This window comes from Oncorhynchus kisutch, linkage group LG8 (assembly GCF_002021735.2).
Source record: "Oncorhynchus kisutch isolate 150728-3 linkage group LG8, Okis_V2, whole genome shotgun sequence".
Classification (NCBI taxonomy): domain Eukaryota; kingdom Metazoa; phylum Chordata; class Actinopteri; order Salmoniformes; family Salmonidae; genus Oncorhynchus; species Oncorhynchus kisutch.
Window position 1 is genome coordinate 36,053,114 of NC_034181.2, and position 12,083 is coordinate 36,065,196.

Consider the following 12,083-nt stretch of genomic DNA (forward strand, 5'->3'; position numbering starts at 1 on the left):
GACCAATTTGCGGATAAAGATCAGAATTGGGATAACCCTATAGCAACATCACCGTTTTACTGAATAAGAAGTTATTTATGGCCACGCTTGAGATCATAATAACATTGCAATGTTGTACTTCAAGTGCTCTTTCACGCACATTCTCAAATCATTCTCAAATCAAAACTCTCCAGAAATAAATAAAGTATATAGTGAACAGATATGACAATTGTCTGATAAGTGATAGTGGTTCCAATCATTTCAACAAAGCCCTGCTCTCATTATGTAGCAGTTGACACAAGTCACGACTTATTCAATAAAATATAGAAACCTAAAGCAGACATATATACAGTCCTAAAGTCCATTATTATTCCTGTACCTCAAATGAGATGTGCCCCAAAAAATGTCTTGTCTTCTTGAAGGAGCATCAACTCATGGTACCTGTCCTCGTTACTCACTCTAAGCCTGTCCCCAGCTTTTAGTTTGAACACTCCGGATGTGCGTGGAGACTTTTCCCAGTAAGGAACCACTGAGTCCTCCTCCATGCAGCCCTCTGAGCCAGGGGGCTGACTGCAGTACACTGTGTCAGATGCTGTTAGGAGTTCTCTGTCATTCTGGTAGTTCATTGCAAACAGGATCACCCTCTGGGAGAGGATGAAAACAGGGCCCTCTTTGCTACACACAAAGTGACTAGGTCTTCGGAAGGTGATCTGCAGGTAAACCTCGTACACGCCATCTTTCGGCACGATGAGGTCGCCGTCATCATACTCAAAGTCGCTGAGGTGCGCAAGTCCAAGTTTGTCCTCCCATTCAAGGTATTCCCTCTTCGAATGATTAAATGAGGCTGGAGCTGGAAGAGTGACAAGAAGGACATTACCTTTAAGCTTAGTCTTATTGATGGCTCTTTCAAGCAGTAATATCATGAATAGTGTGGGTATCATAATTGTACCTGTCAGATGAGCACTTGGATTGGTTCTAACTTGCTGCTGCTGTATACTGCCTATATGGAGGGATAAAATAGACAGTGTGAGGATGAGGATGATGATGACGATGATTATAATAATATCATGACAACCATAATAATAATAATAATCAGGATTTACCTATAGAATAGCTTCCCGCTGAAGTGAGCTACAAATAAAAACACAAGATCCATTCAGATTTACTGTGTATAATAGTCTGCAAGATACACCACAGCTCTCTACAATTAGAATGACAAGCGTTTTCTGATCTCTCTAATAATTATATACATTTACTTTAGGCTACTGGGCCTAACAGTTTCGATTCTTACCACACACACAAAAATAAGCTTACCTGGTTGTCCGCTGCTTTATGTTGAAATGCGTGTAGCAGGAGTGCAGCACACGACAGAAGTATAGAGACAAACGCAGCGAACCGAGTGAGGCACACTGACAGCACTTTATCTCTGCGGCTCACCCGGGAATAAAGAATCCTGTCACTCTTCGCACGATGACACCGGATCTCACAGCGAACCTCTTCATTGGCAGCGGCTGTCATGATCAGCAGGGAGTGAGTACGACTCAATGGATTTTGCCGTTCAAGTCCGACGTTTATAAATCTTGTCGCCCACGTTCCACCTACAGTCAGGGTATCGTGTAAACGTGTTGTCTCAATCTGTGAGTTTCAGTGTAGGGCCTGCAGTGGCCAATTTTTCATGTAGCACTTAACTTCCTGTTTAGACATTGAACTTGATAGGACTGAATAGGAACCTAGCCATACCACAAACCAAAATATTGTTGTAAATATCGTGACTCAACAGCAATGGATTTAAGGTAATTGTATTTTTTCTCAAATTGTTACAGGATTCAAATTTCAATCAAGTTTAAAATATAATCTTTCGAAATGTTCAATAAATAATAGATCATTAAATAAATCCGTACGAAAAAAGAATGCAGTCAGAGTGCAGTATAACTGCAGTACACTATGCTGGAAATATTGCCTCCAAAATAACCCTCAAAATGTACTGCAGTAATTTTGTAGTAAAACTGTACTTACAGTACAGTATAACTGAACTGCATTACACTGCAAAATACCACAGTGCACTGCAGTTACAACACTTTTTACTGCAGTTTTAAAACAGCAATATATTTTGTAAAGGGATAAGTCATCCAATCAAAGCAAAAAATAGACAAAATTAAAAGTGTCTTTTCATGGTTTGTTTTTTGTTTAAGTTACTGCTCTTTATTGACCATAACTGGCAGTAGACATGCTCAGTCTTCATTGTCACAACACCAATGGTGGCTGGTGCCCCTTAAAACGGGGAGGATGGGCTCATAGTAATGGCTGGAACGGAATGAATGGAAGGGTCTCAGACTCAAAAAACACCTGGTTTCCATGTGTTTTATACCATTCCATTGACTCCATTCATTATTATGAGTCGCCCTCCCATCACTAGCCTCCACTGAACAGAACACATAGGTCACGTTCCCCTGTTCAGACCTTGCACGCATCAACCATTGTGTGTGCCGTTGGGCACCAGATTGCTATAACATATGATGTGATTAGCGATAAATTAAAATATCTATCTAGATGTTGTAAGCTCTGGCATGCATCAGCAATGCCTGGGGCAGAGGAATGTTCCCTATACACTGGCTGACACTCTCGCGGTTGTAAAAAATTAACTGTGTGCAAACCACGCCTCCAAATATTCTAATGAGCCGTCAATCTAGACCACCTGGCCAGGCTGGAACGACCGGTGTAATGATACTAATGGTTTCTACAGTTGTGGCTAGAGGAATACAGGTCCATCCAGATGCCAGAACCGTATAAGCCATAATTTTCCAAGAAAACAGTAGTATCACCGCAGCGGCCTTGACCACGATTGCCAGTCACTCTCCTCTGCTTGATTTTCACCTTCAACACACAGCCATTGAGTGTAGATGGGACGACAGCAAACCCAATATAACTTCTCTCAGGTGTTGGAGGGTCTCGGTCTTCTGGGAGTGACCCTCCCCCACTGCCTCACAAACAGCTCAAAGGACATGGGCTTGAAGGGAACTGGGTACAAGGAACTGCTAGGCCTACGCATCACACGTAATCTCCTTCCATACCTGAAACACAACCCCATTGTGAAGGGCCAGGCAGTCCCATAGTAGTAGGCCTAGGCAGATTCTGGCCAACCTCCAGTCAGCCCCACACAACTGCCAACACTAGGTGAGTTTCTTTGTTTTCTCTGAAAGTCCTGCTCATCCAAAACCTCCAAGGGGATATTCACCCTGTCTGCCACATGGATGATGACCCTGACCATCTGCTTGGAAACACTCAATACATGGGGGTCTAGCTGCATGGTCCTCTCCTAGCCGGCTGCTGCCCGGGCTGGTAGCTCCCACTGACGGTGCACCAGCTGAGGTCGAGCTACTGCTACACAGTACCGGGCCAAGTACACATGAAAACATTTTGCTGTGTTGCCACTTATGCCCACAAAAAGGACACCAAAATGAATTAAGTTATGCAACTTAAAGCTAGAATTCTTAATCTAAACAATAACGAAGAACTCCCCACCACCTGTTTTGCAAAAAAAAGGGATGGGGCTGGAGAAATTTTGCCACACTCAAATTCATAGATCAGGCTATGGATGCAAGGACTGACTATCCACTATCCACTAAATTACCAAAAGTATGTGGACACCTGCTCGTCGAACATCTCATTCCATAATCGTGGGCATTTATATGGAGTTGGTTCCCCCTTTGCTGCTATAAACAGCCTCCACTCTTCTGGGAAGGCTTTCCACTAGATGTTGGAACATTGCTGCGGGGACTTACTTCTATTCAGCCACAAGAGCATTAGTGAGGTTGGGCACTGGTGTTGGGCAATTAGGCCTAGCTTGTAGTTGGCGTTCCAATTCATCCCAAAGGTTTTCGAAGGGGTTGAGGTCAGGACTCTGTGCAGGCAAGTCAATTTCTTCCACACCGATCTCGACAAACCATTTCTGTATGGACCTCAATTTGTGCACAGGGCCATTGTCATGCTGAAAAAGAAAAAAAGGCCTTCCCCAAACTGTTGCCACAAAGTTGGAAGCACAGAATGGTCTAGAATGTCATTGTATGTGCTGTAACATTAAGATTTCCCTTCACTGGAACTAAGGGGCCTAGCCCGAACCATGAAAAACTGCCCCAGACCATTATTATTCTTCTTGTGTCTGCCAAACCCAGATTTGTCCGTCAGACTACCAGATGGGGGAGTGTGATTCATCACTCCAGAGAACACATTTCCACTGCTCCGGAGTCCAATGATGGTGAGCTTTACACCACTCCAGCCGACGCTTGGCATTGCATCTGGTGATCTTAGGCTTGTGTGCGGCTGCTTACCGTGGAAACCCATTTCATGAAGCTTCCGACGAACAGTTCTTGTGTTGACGTTGCTTATACACCTGTCAGCAATGGGTGTGGCTGAAATAGCAGAATCCACTCATTTGAATGGGTGTGTGCATACTTTTGAAGATATAGTGTATCAAATGTATAGTTTTAACCATGTTGAGGCTACACAGTGTTTGTTTACATTTACATCGTTTACAAACATTGGAGTAAATCAAGCTTATATTTTGGGTTCTGATGATGTACAACAGCTGAACTAAGGTGATGAGAGATTTATAATCTTCTTCAAGCATCAATGGATATATATATAATTCATTTATAAGTCCAAAAGTTGATGTTGAAACTATGGATTCTAGCTTTAATAAGAAAACATTCAGAGCAGTCTTCTCTGTTGAACTTAGGCTCGTGAGTGGCGCAGCAGTCTAAGGCACTGCATCTCAGTGCTTGAGGTGTCACTACAAACACCCTGGTTCAAATCCAGGCTGTATCGTGATTGGGAGTCCCATAGGGTGGTGCACGATTGGCCCAGCGTCGTCCGGGTTTGGCTGAGGTAGGCCATCATTGTAAATAAGAATTTGTTCTTAACTGACTTGCCTCGTTAAATAAAATAAAAATACACTTCATTAGCACTGAAATGACTCAAACACAGAAATACAGCTGCTGTGAAAGGATAACAAACTAAAACTCCAGGTTGGGTAAACATGCAAATATAAAAGGAGCTAAACACAGTTACAGACTAACCAAGAAACCCAATTTTATTTAGCATTGTATGTGAAATTTTCAGTTTGTGGTATTTACACAATTTACCATGAATAATTTAATTGAAATCAGTAGTTAGGGATGGATGATGACATGTATCCTGCAAGACAATACAGAGGGTAGGTCTATTTATAATTAATTTCCTGTGTGGACTGTGCCCAGACCATATCGGAGCCTTTAAGTGTAACCGTACCGACTGTTCTGAGTGTACACTGCACTCTACCTGTACAATAATAATGATCCTATTCACATTCATCTGTACAATGTCCTACTCTTATTTACAGTGATCACACTGGGGAAAGAGGCAGTACCTGAGGAGTCAGTTCCCTTAATAACTTAATAACCCATTAATTCATTTTTACAGAAACAAATCCTAGATATCATTGTAGTTTATAAACAACATAAAAGCACGAGCAGAATTAAGTGTTGCTGCCAGCAACACATGACCAAGATCTGTCTATTTTGTACAGATATAAGACTATATAGGAAATTAAGGCTAGAATCATTTTGTCCTAGATTTGGATGACTTAATGAAACCAGCTGAAATGGACTAGAGCTACTTTTTGAGCAAGAATGTGTTCAACACCTTCCGTAGAGGTAGGCCTTTCTCAAACCAGCAGATCAGCACTCTATCAGTAAAACAAAGTCAATGTGATGATCATAACAAGCAATGGGACCTACTGCCCTGCACAGTGCTGAGTAGAGAGAGGATACAAGGTATGTTTGTTTCCTCATCTAAAACACTCCTTGTTAATACTCAAGGTAAGGACCTGGCAATTGTTCATACAGGATACAGCCGAAAACAAAAGACAAGGTCATTTAAGCCAGCAGCCGTCACTTCCCAATAGCTCACAAAAAAATACATACATATGAACAAAATGTTGCACTTTTCAATTTGCATTCAATATATCACACAGTTTTAAACACCATGAAAAACATCTTACACGTGGAACATTTATCCCAAGAACAAAACTGGAAACAATAAATACAATTCATTAAAATAACAATCATTGTCTGGACCAGATCTCCGTTCAAGTTGTAACTTAAACTGTTAGTCTGTTTTAAAAGGTTCTGAAATGCTCGGTCTCCTGATGAGTGGTCTGATGGCCATTGAACTGCATAAGAAACAGTGTCCATACAACAGAGACACGGTCCAATACTCTTGCATGGGCAAACACCCCATTACCACAACCATCCACATCCTTAACAGTGCCCTCTGCAGGCACAACTGAAGTAAAACAGTCTACTCTTTGGACCCTTCATTGACTTCTTATTTTACGTGAATCACTTCAATCTGTAACGGAGCCCAAAATCTTGTAATCTTTTGCCAGGACAAAAGCAACAGAGAAACACACCATCCCTTTTTCCTTTGTCTCTCAGTCTGTTGGTGCCAATGGCCTTATGCAGAATCTCCTTCTGTTCCACAGAGGGAGAGAGGAGCTGGATAGAGGGAGTCGAGTTACACATGGAGCTTTGGGTTTGGTGTCCAGCAGCTTTGAAAGTCTTTATCCATTTCATGTCTCTGTCCTGTGAGGCAGGCAGCCAGGCCGGAAGCCTCTGTGTGTGTGTCCAGTCTGTTAGCAGTGTGCAGTCTGTCTGTCTGCCCTGTGGGCTAGGCCTTGTAGCAGTTGCCCTGGGTGGTGAGAGCCAGCTGGCCGTTGGGCGCCACCTCGTTGGCCTCGTCCTCCAGCAAGCCCGATACGTCAGCATTGGGAATGCTGTCATGGTAACTACTGCAGCTGATGTTGTCCTCCTTCAGCTCGATGGTCCAGAAGGGAGCATTGAGCTTGCGATTCTGGTACTCTCGGTAGGTGTACACCCCTCCCACGAAGCCCAGCAGCACCACCACCACCAGGATGATGACGGCCAGGACGATGACGTTGAACTGGGTCCAGGAGACCTCTGTGAGGGCGGCTGTGGTGTTGTCTGAGGGGCTGCCCAGGCTGGTGAGCAGCGCCTGGGTGGTGGCTACACTCAGTAGGGTGCTGGAGTTAGTGGTGGAGGGGGGAGCACCGGTGGGCACCGTGGAGGTCAGGCCCTTGCTCCTGGGGGTTGGAGCAGGGGTGGGGGTTTTAGAGGCCTCGGTCGTTGTCGTGGGCTCTGGCGTAGGAATTATCCGTGCTGCTAAAAAACAAATGATTTACAATGTGAATGGGCATGCATTCAGCTACTCATGGCACACGCAATATACTAATACTCCTCTGCACCAAATTATTGGATGACCCTTACCTGGGCGGGTGCAGTTGTTGGCGCGGGCGTCCCCTGTGAAGCCGGCGGCACAGAGCTGGCATTGAGGTCCCGTGGTGTTGTTGGTGCAGCTCAGGCAGTGGCCAGTATCAGGTTGGCAGAGCTGGGCCGGGCGTGTCGGGTCTGCGTTACCACTGCAGTCGCAGGGGACACACCCACTGTTGGCACTGTAGAATCCAGCCTTGCACCGGTTACACTGCTGACCACTGTATTCAGACAGGCACTGGTCACACACTGGGAACCCATCAGAGTCTAGGGAAACAAAAAAACACACAAATACAGTTGAAGTCAGAAGTTTACATACACCTTAGCCAAATACATTTAAACTCAGTTTTTTACAATTCCTGACATTTAATCCTAGTAAAAATTCACTGTCTTAGGTGAGTTAGGATCACCACTTTATTTTAAGAATGTGAAATGTCAGAATAATAGTAGAGTGATATATTTCAGCTTTTATTTCTTTCATCACATTCCCAGTGGGTCAGAAGTTTACATACACTCAACTAGTATTTGGTAGCATTGCCTTTAAATTGTTTATCTTGTGTCAAACGTTTCGGGTAGCCTTCCACAAGCTTCCCACAATAAGTTGGGTGAATTCTGACCCATATTTCCTGACAGAGCTGGTGTAAGTGAGTCAGGTTTGTAGGCCACCTTGCTCACACACGCTTTTTCAGTTCTGCCTACACATTTTCTATAGGATTGAGGTCAGGGCTTTGTGATGGCCACTCCAATACCTTGACTTTGTTGTCCTTAAGTCATTTTGCCACAACTTTGGAAGTATGCTTGGGGTCATTGTCCATTTGGAAGACACATTTGCGACCAAGCTTTAACTTCCTGACTGATGTCTTGATATGTTGCTTCAATATATCCACAATTTTTCTCCCTCATGATGCCATCTATTTTGTATAGTGCACCAGTCCCTCCTGCAGCAAAGCACCCCCACAACATGATGCTGCCACCCCTGTGCTTCACGGTTGGGATGTTGTTCTTCGGCTTGCAAGCCTCCCCCTTTTTCCTCCTAACATAATGATGGTCATTATGGCCAAACAGTTCTATTTTTGTTTCATCAGACCAGAGGACATTTCTCCAAAAAGTACAATCTTTGTCCCATGTGCAGTTGCAAACCGTAGTCTGGCTTTTTTATGGCGGTTTTGGAGCAGTGGCTTCTTCCTTGCTAAGCGGCCTTTCAGGTTGTCGAAATAGGACTTGTTTTACTGTGGATATAGATACTTTTGTACCTGTTTCCTCCAGCATCTTCACAAGGTCCTTTGCTGTTGTTCTGCGATTGATTTGCACTTTTCGCACCAAAGTACGTTCACCTCTAGGAGACGGTATGCGTCTCCTTCCTGATCGGTATGGCCATGGTGTTTATACTTGCGTACTATTGTTTGTACAGATGAACGTGGTACCTTCAGGCGCTTGGAAATTGCTCCCAAGGATGAACCAGACTTGTGGAGGTCTACAATGTTTTTTTTTCTGCGGTCTTGGCTGATTTCTTTTGATTTTCCCATAATGTTAGGCACTGAGTTTGAAGGTAGGTCTTGAAATACATCCACAGGTACACCTCCAATTGACTCAAATTATGTCAATTGGCCTATCAGAAGCTTCTAAAGCCATGACGCCATTTTCTGGAATTTTCCAAGCTGTTTAAAGGCACGGTCAATTTAGTGTATGTAATCTTCTGACCCACTGGAATTGTGATACAGTGAATTATAAGTGAAATAATCTGTCTGTAAACAATTGTTGGAAAAATGACTTGTGTCATGCACAAAGTAGATGTCCTAACCGACTTGCCAAAACTATAGTTTGTTAACAAGACATTTGTCGAGTGGTTGAAAAATACGTTTTAATGACTCCAACCTAACATGCTGACCAAACCTGACACGTCGCGTGCGCGAGCGTTGTAAAATAAATTTTGAATCCATGTTATTCAATTATTGCACCCACACTGCTCGCGAGTGCCCACGAGCGTCTGCGTTGCTAAGGGCTAACGCTTCGAACACACCGACTGTGTTTTGCGTCACTGCTGCATAACATTTTGCGCAGCTAGGCAACTATACTTTTGCAAATGGTCGCATGCTGTTGGACACATGGAGGAGATAATCATTTTCGCAGTATCCTCAAAACGGTGTCTTTTTGACACAACTGCTGACAGCTACAGTGACAAACACAAAAAGTGCTGCTTTGAGACAAGTGTCCACGATAGTAGGATTGCCAGGTCAGTTTAGTAGTGAGCTTGTGCTAGATGTGGCTAGTTAGTGTTAGCTAACATTGAGGTGTGTGAAAGAAATAGTCAAATAAATTATGCTAGTTACTACCCCTGATAACTTTACCAAATAATCATGTTTGAAAGAGTGTGAGTGTGTATGCTAGATAAATAGTAATAGAAATGGTAGATACTACTGTACCCCTGATAATTGGTTCAGATAAGCGTGTGTGTATGTGTCTATGTATACAGTAGGTGACATGCCCATGATAGCTATCTAATAACTATAGTTATGGTAGGTAATGGTTTGGCTTATCATGTTCATGTCTATGTAGAAGAAGACTGTAGGAGGAAGTGGAGAGGACTCAGGGACAGGTATCAGAGAGAGAGAAGGGCAGAGAAAGAGAAGAGGTCTGGGTCAGCAGCTTCAGGTCAGCAGCCTTGGCGCTTCTGCCACATTCTTTCTTTTCTGGATCCATTTATTGTGCCTCGGGCAACGAGTGGCAAATTTTACATCAAGACCCTCAACGTCACCTACAAATGCGACCATCACCTCCACCGGAGGAGTGAGACCATCTACAACATCATCCACGAGTATGACCACCACCGGTGCAGCCATGGAAGATGATGAAATGGAGGAAGCACCTCTGGATCTAGGACCACCTGAGATTATTATGAACCTCACGGAAGTGACCACTGAGGACCTCGTTGAACAGGATGTGGCCGTGGAGAGAAACAGAGAGAGAAACGAAGAGGAACAACGTCACACCAGGCGTCATCGGTGGTACCAGCCCCCAGGTCCACTCAACTCATTTCAGCAGAGGCTCCTCCAAGCCGTCGAGAGGGATGCAGCCCAACCTGATGCTCACAGGTAGGAGGATGAAGAGACCCTCTTTGCCACGAGCCTGGTACCAACACTGAAGAGGCTGCCTCAGCAAAGAAAAGCAGCAGTCAAGGTTAAAATGTATCAGCTGCTTTTCGAAGCCGAGTTCAATGGTACGTTTTTTTCTTCTCCACATCACATGTTGTGTCATAAGTGTGCGACAGTGAAGTAAAGCAGGTCATTTTTACAGTATAGTCATGTAGGTTAATTGGTATTTCAGATCAAAGTATTAATATGAGGCAAATTTATAGCTGTTGTTTCTGGGTTAGAAAATATCCTAAAACAGTTTGCTGTCAAAATATCTGCCTGTCATATTCATCTTTTGATCTGAAATACAAATTCCATTAGTAAACAGCAGGTATTACCAACTTTACCACACTGTTCCTATATTTATGCCACTAACTACACTATACAAGCAGTATTTAGTTAACATAAATCTCACCTTTATGGTGTCATATTATGTTAGGCTTGTATGTGTTGTTTTTCTCTTCCCTTTCAGAAATGGAGTCAATTTGGCCAACCAGCTCACAGGAAGGACAGGAAGAGGAGTTGTCTGGTTGTTGTTTTGACCTCCCTCATTGTACCTTTCTTTTCACACACGTCAGTTCTGTTTCAATTCAGTCAATTCGTAAAGTCATTTGTTTATAAAGTCTTAGGATAGCATTCATTATTAGTGTTACATAGATTTCTAAATTGAAACTCATACGGAGTTTTCACAGATGCTCTTGGTCTCTTATGAGACTAAAGGTCAATATATTTATTTCATTTAAAACCACTTGAAAACCAGGGTGTTGAAACTTTTAGTGAAGTTATGTTCCATCGACTGGTCCGTGACGTCCAGGGGCCATTTTGTTTGTTTAGCTGTTTTATGGCTACATATTATTCCAGACACACAAACACACCTCAGATCTCCAGTACCCTGCCCTCTCTCTCTTTATGGCCATGTCTGAAGTTCCCCTACTACGTCTAGGCTTTATGAGTAGTCCCTGTATCTGTCTGCAGTTGTGCCAAAAATACATGCTCTTTCTCCTTTCTACAGATTACAGGCTACACATTCATTTAAATATATATATATATTTTTTTTACATGCACGCGCACACACCTCTTTCAATAGTTTTATTTTTTTAAACATTTTTACAACACACATACCTGTCATGTTCTTTCCTGTACTTGAATACTTATTAAATTATGTTTTCATAGTCAGTTGTTTCAGTTGTTTATGAATATCTAATTTAGACTTAATCTGCTTATTTCTGATTTGCTGATCTAAGACAAGATGAAAGTAAAAACACATTCTCTTCCTAATTAGTTTTTTTCCCACCTGCATTTTGTCAGGCCAGTGAACATGGTGGTAAACTGTACTATTTGTATGGACCCTAGGTTACCCTTTCCCTTAGTATGATAACAAACTGTATGTTGTATAACCTTAATTAGTGCTCCCGCTCACCTGATGTACCATGCCAGGTGTGTATAATACTGACGTTAATGGGAGAGGGAAGGGGTTAAGGTGTGGTCTTTACTCCCAAATTTCACTTAAATATAACTTCCAAATGAAGAGAGACAATGATACATAAAGTAATCTGGGGGAAAAATGCTATTTTATGGACAACGGTGGATGGTTCTTAAAATAACCTTTATTTTACGGGGCTCTTAATAAAAGAGCCGTTTCACTCCA

The 12,083-nt window shown here is 42.9% G+C and overlaps 2 protein-coding genes and 1 long non-coding RNA gene across 4 annotated transcripts in view; 1 reads left to right on the top strand and 2 right to left on the bottom strand.

Annotated features, from left to right (window-relative positions):
• On the bottom strand, nt 1-1,687 carry LOC109895085 (tumor necrosis factor ligand superfamily member 6). Its single transcript, XM_020488730.2, has 4 exons — nt 1,294-1,687; nt 1,083-1,110; nt 929-979; nt 1-829 (listed from the first exon to the last, which is right to left on the bottom strand). The coding sequence occupies exons 1-4, from the start codon at nt 1,495-1,497 to the stop codon at nt 360-362; spliced, it is 753 nt and encodes a 250-aa protein (XP_020344319.1). The 5' UTR covers nt 1,498-1,687; the 3' UTR covers nt 1-359.
• A 3,355-nt stretch (nt 1,688-5,042) lies between these two features.
• LOC109895762 (multiple epidermal growth factor-like domains protein 9) overlaps nt 5,043-12,083 on the bottom strand; it is a 34,302-nt gene continuing 27,261 nt past the window's right edge. The window contains exons 5-6 of one of the 2 annotated variants that reach the window (XM_020489721.2): nt 7,302-7,571; nt 5,043-7,196 (exon numbers count right to left, since the gene is read on the bottom strand). In XM_020489721.2, the coding sequence (XP_020345310.1) occupies nt 6,685-7,196; nt 7,302-7,571 (782 nt within the window). In that variant the 3' untranslated portion in view covers nt 5,043-6,684. The remainder of the gene's footprint in view (nt 7,197-7,301; nt 7,572-12,083) is intronic. The other variant, XM_031830232.1, reaches the window with a different exon arrangement.
• LOC116374840 (uncharacterized) lies at nt 9,111-10,427 on the top strand. Its single transcript, XR_004210798.1, has 2 exons — nt 9,111-9,537; nt 9,861-10,427. It is a non-coding gene; the product is annotated as an uncharacterized LOC116374840 (long non-coding RNA).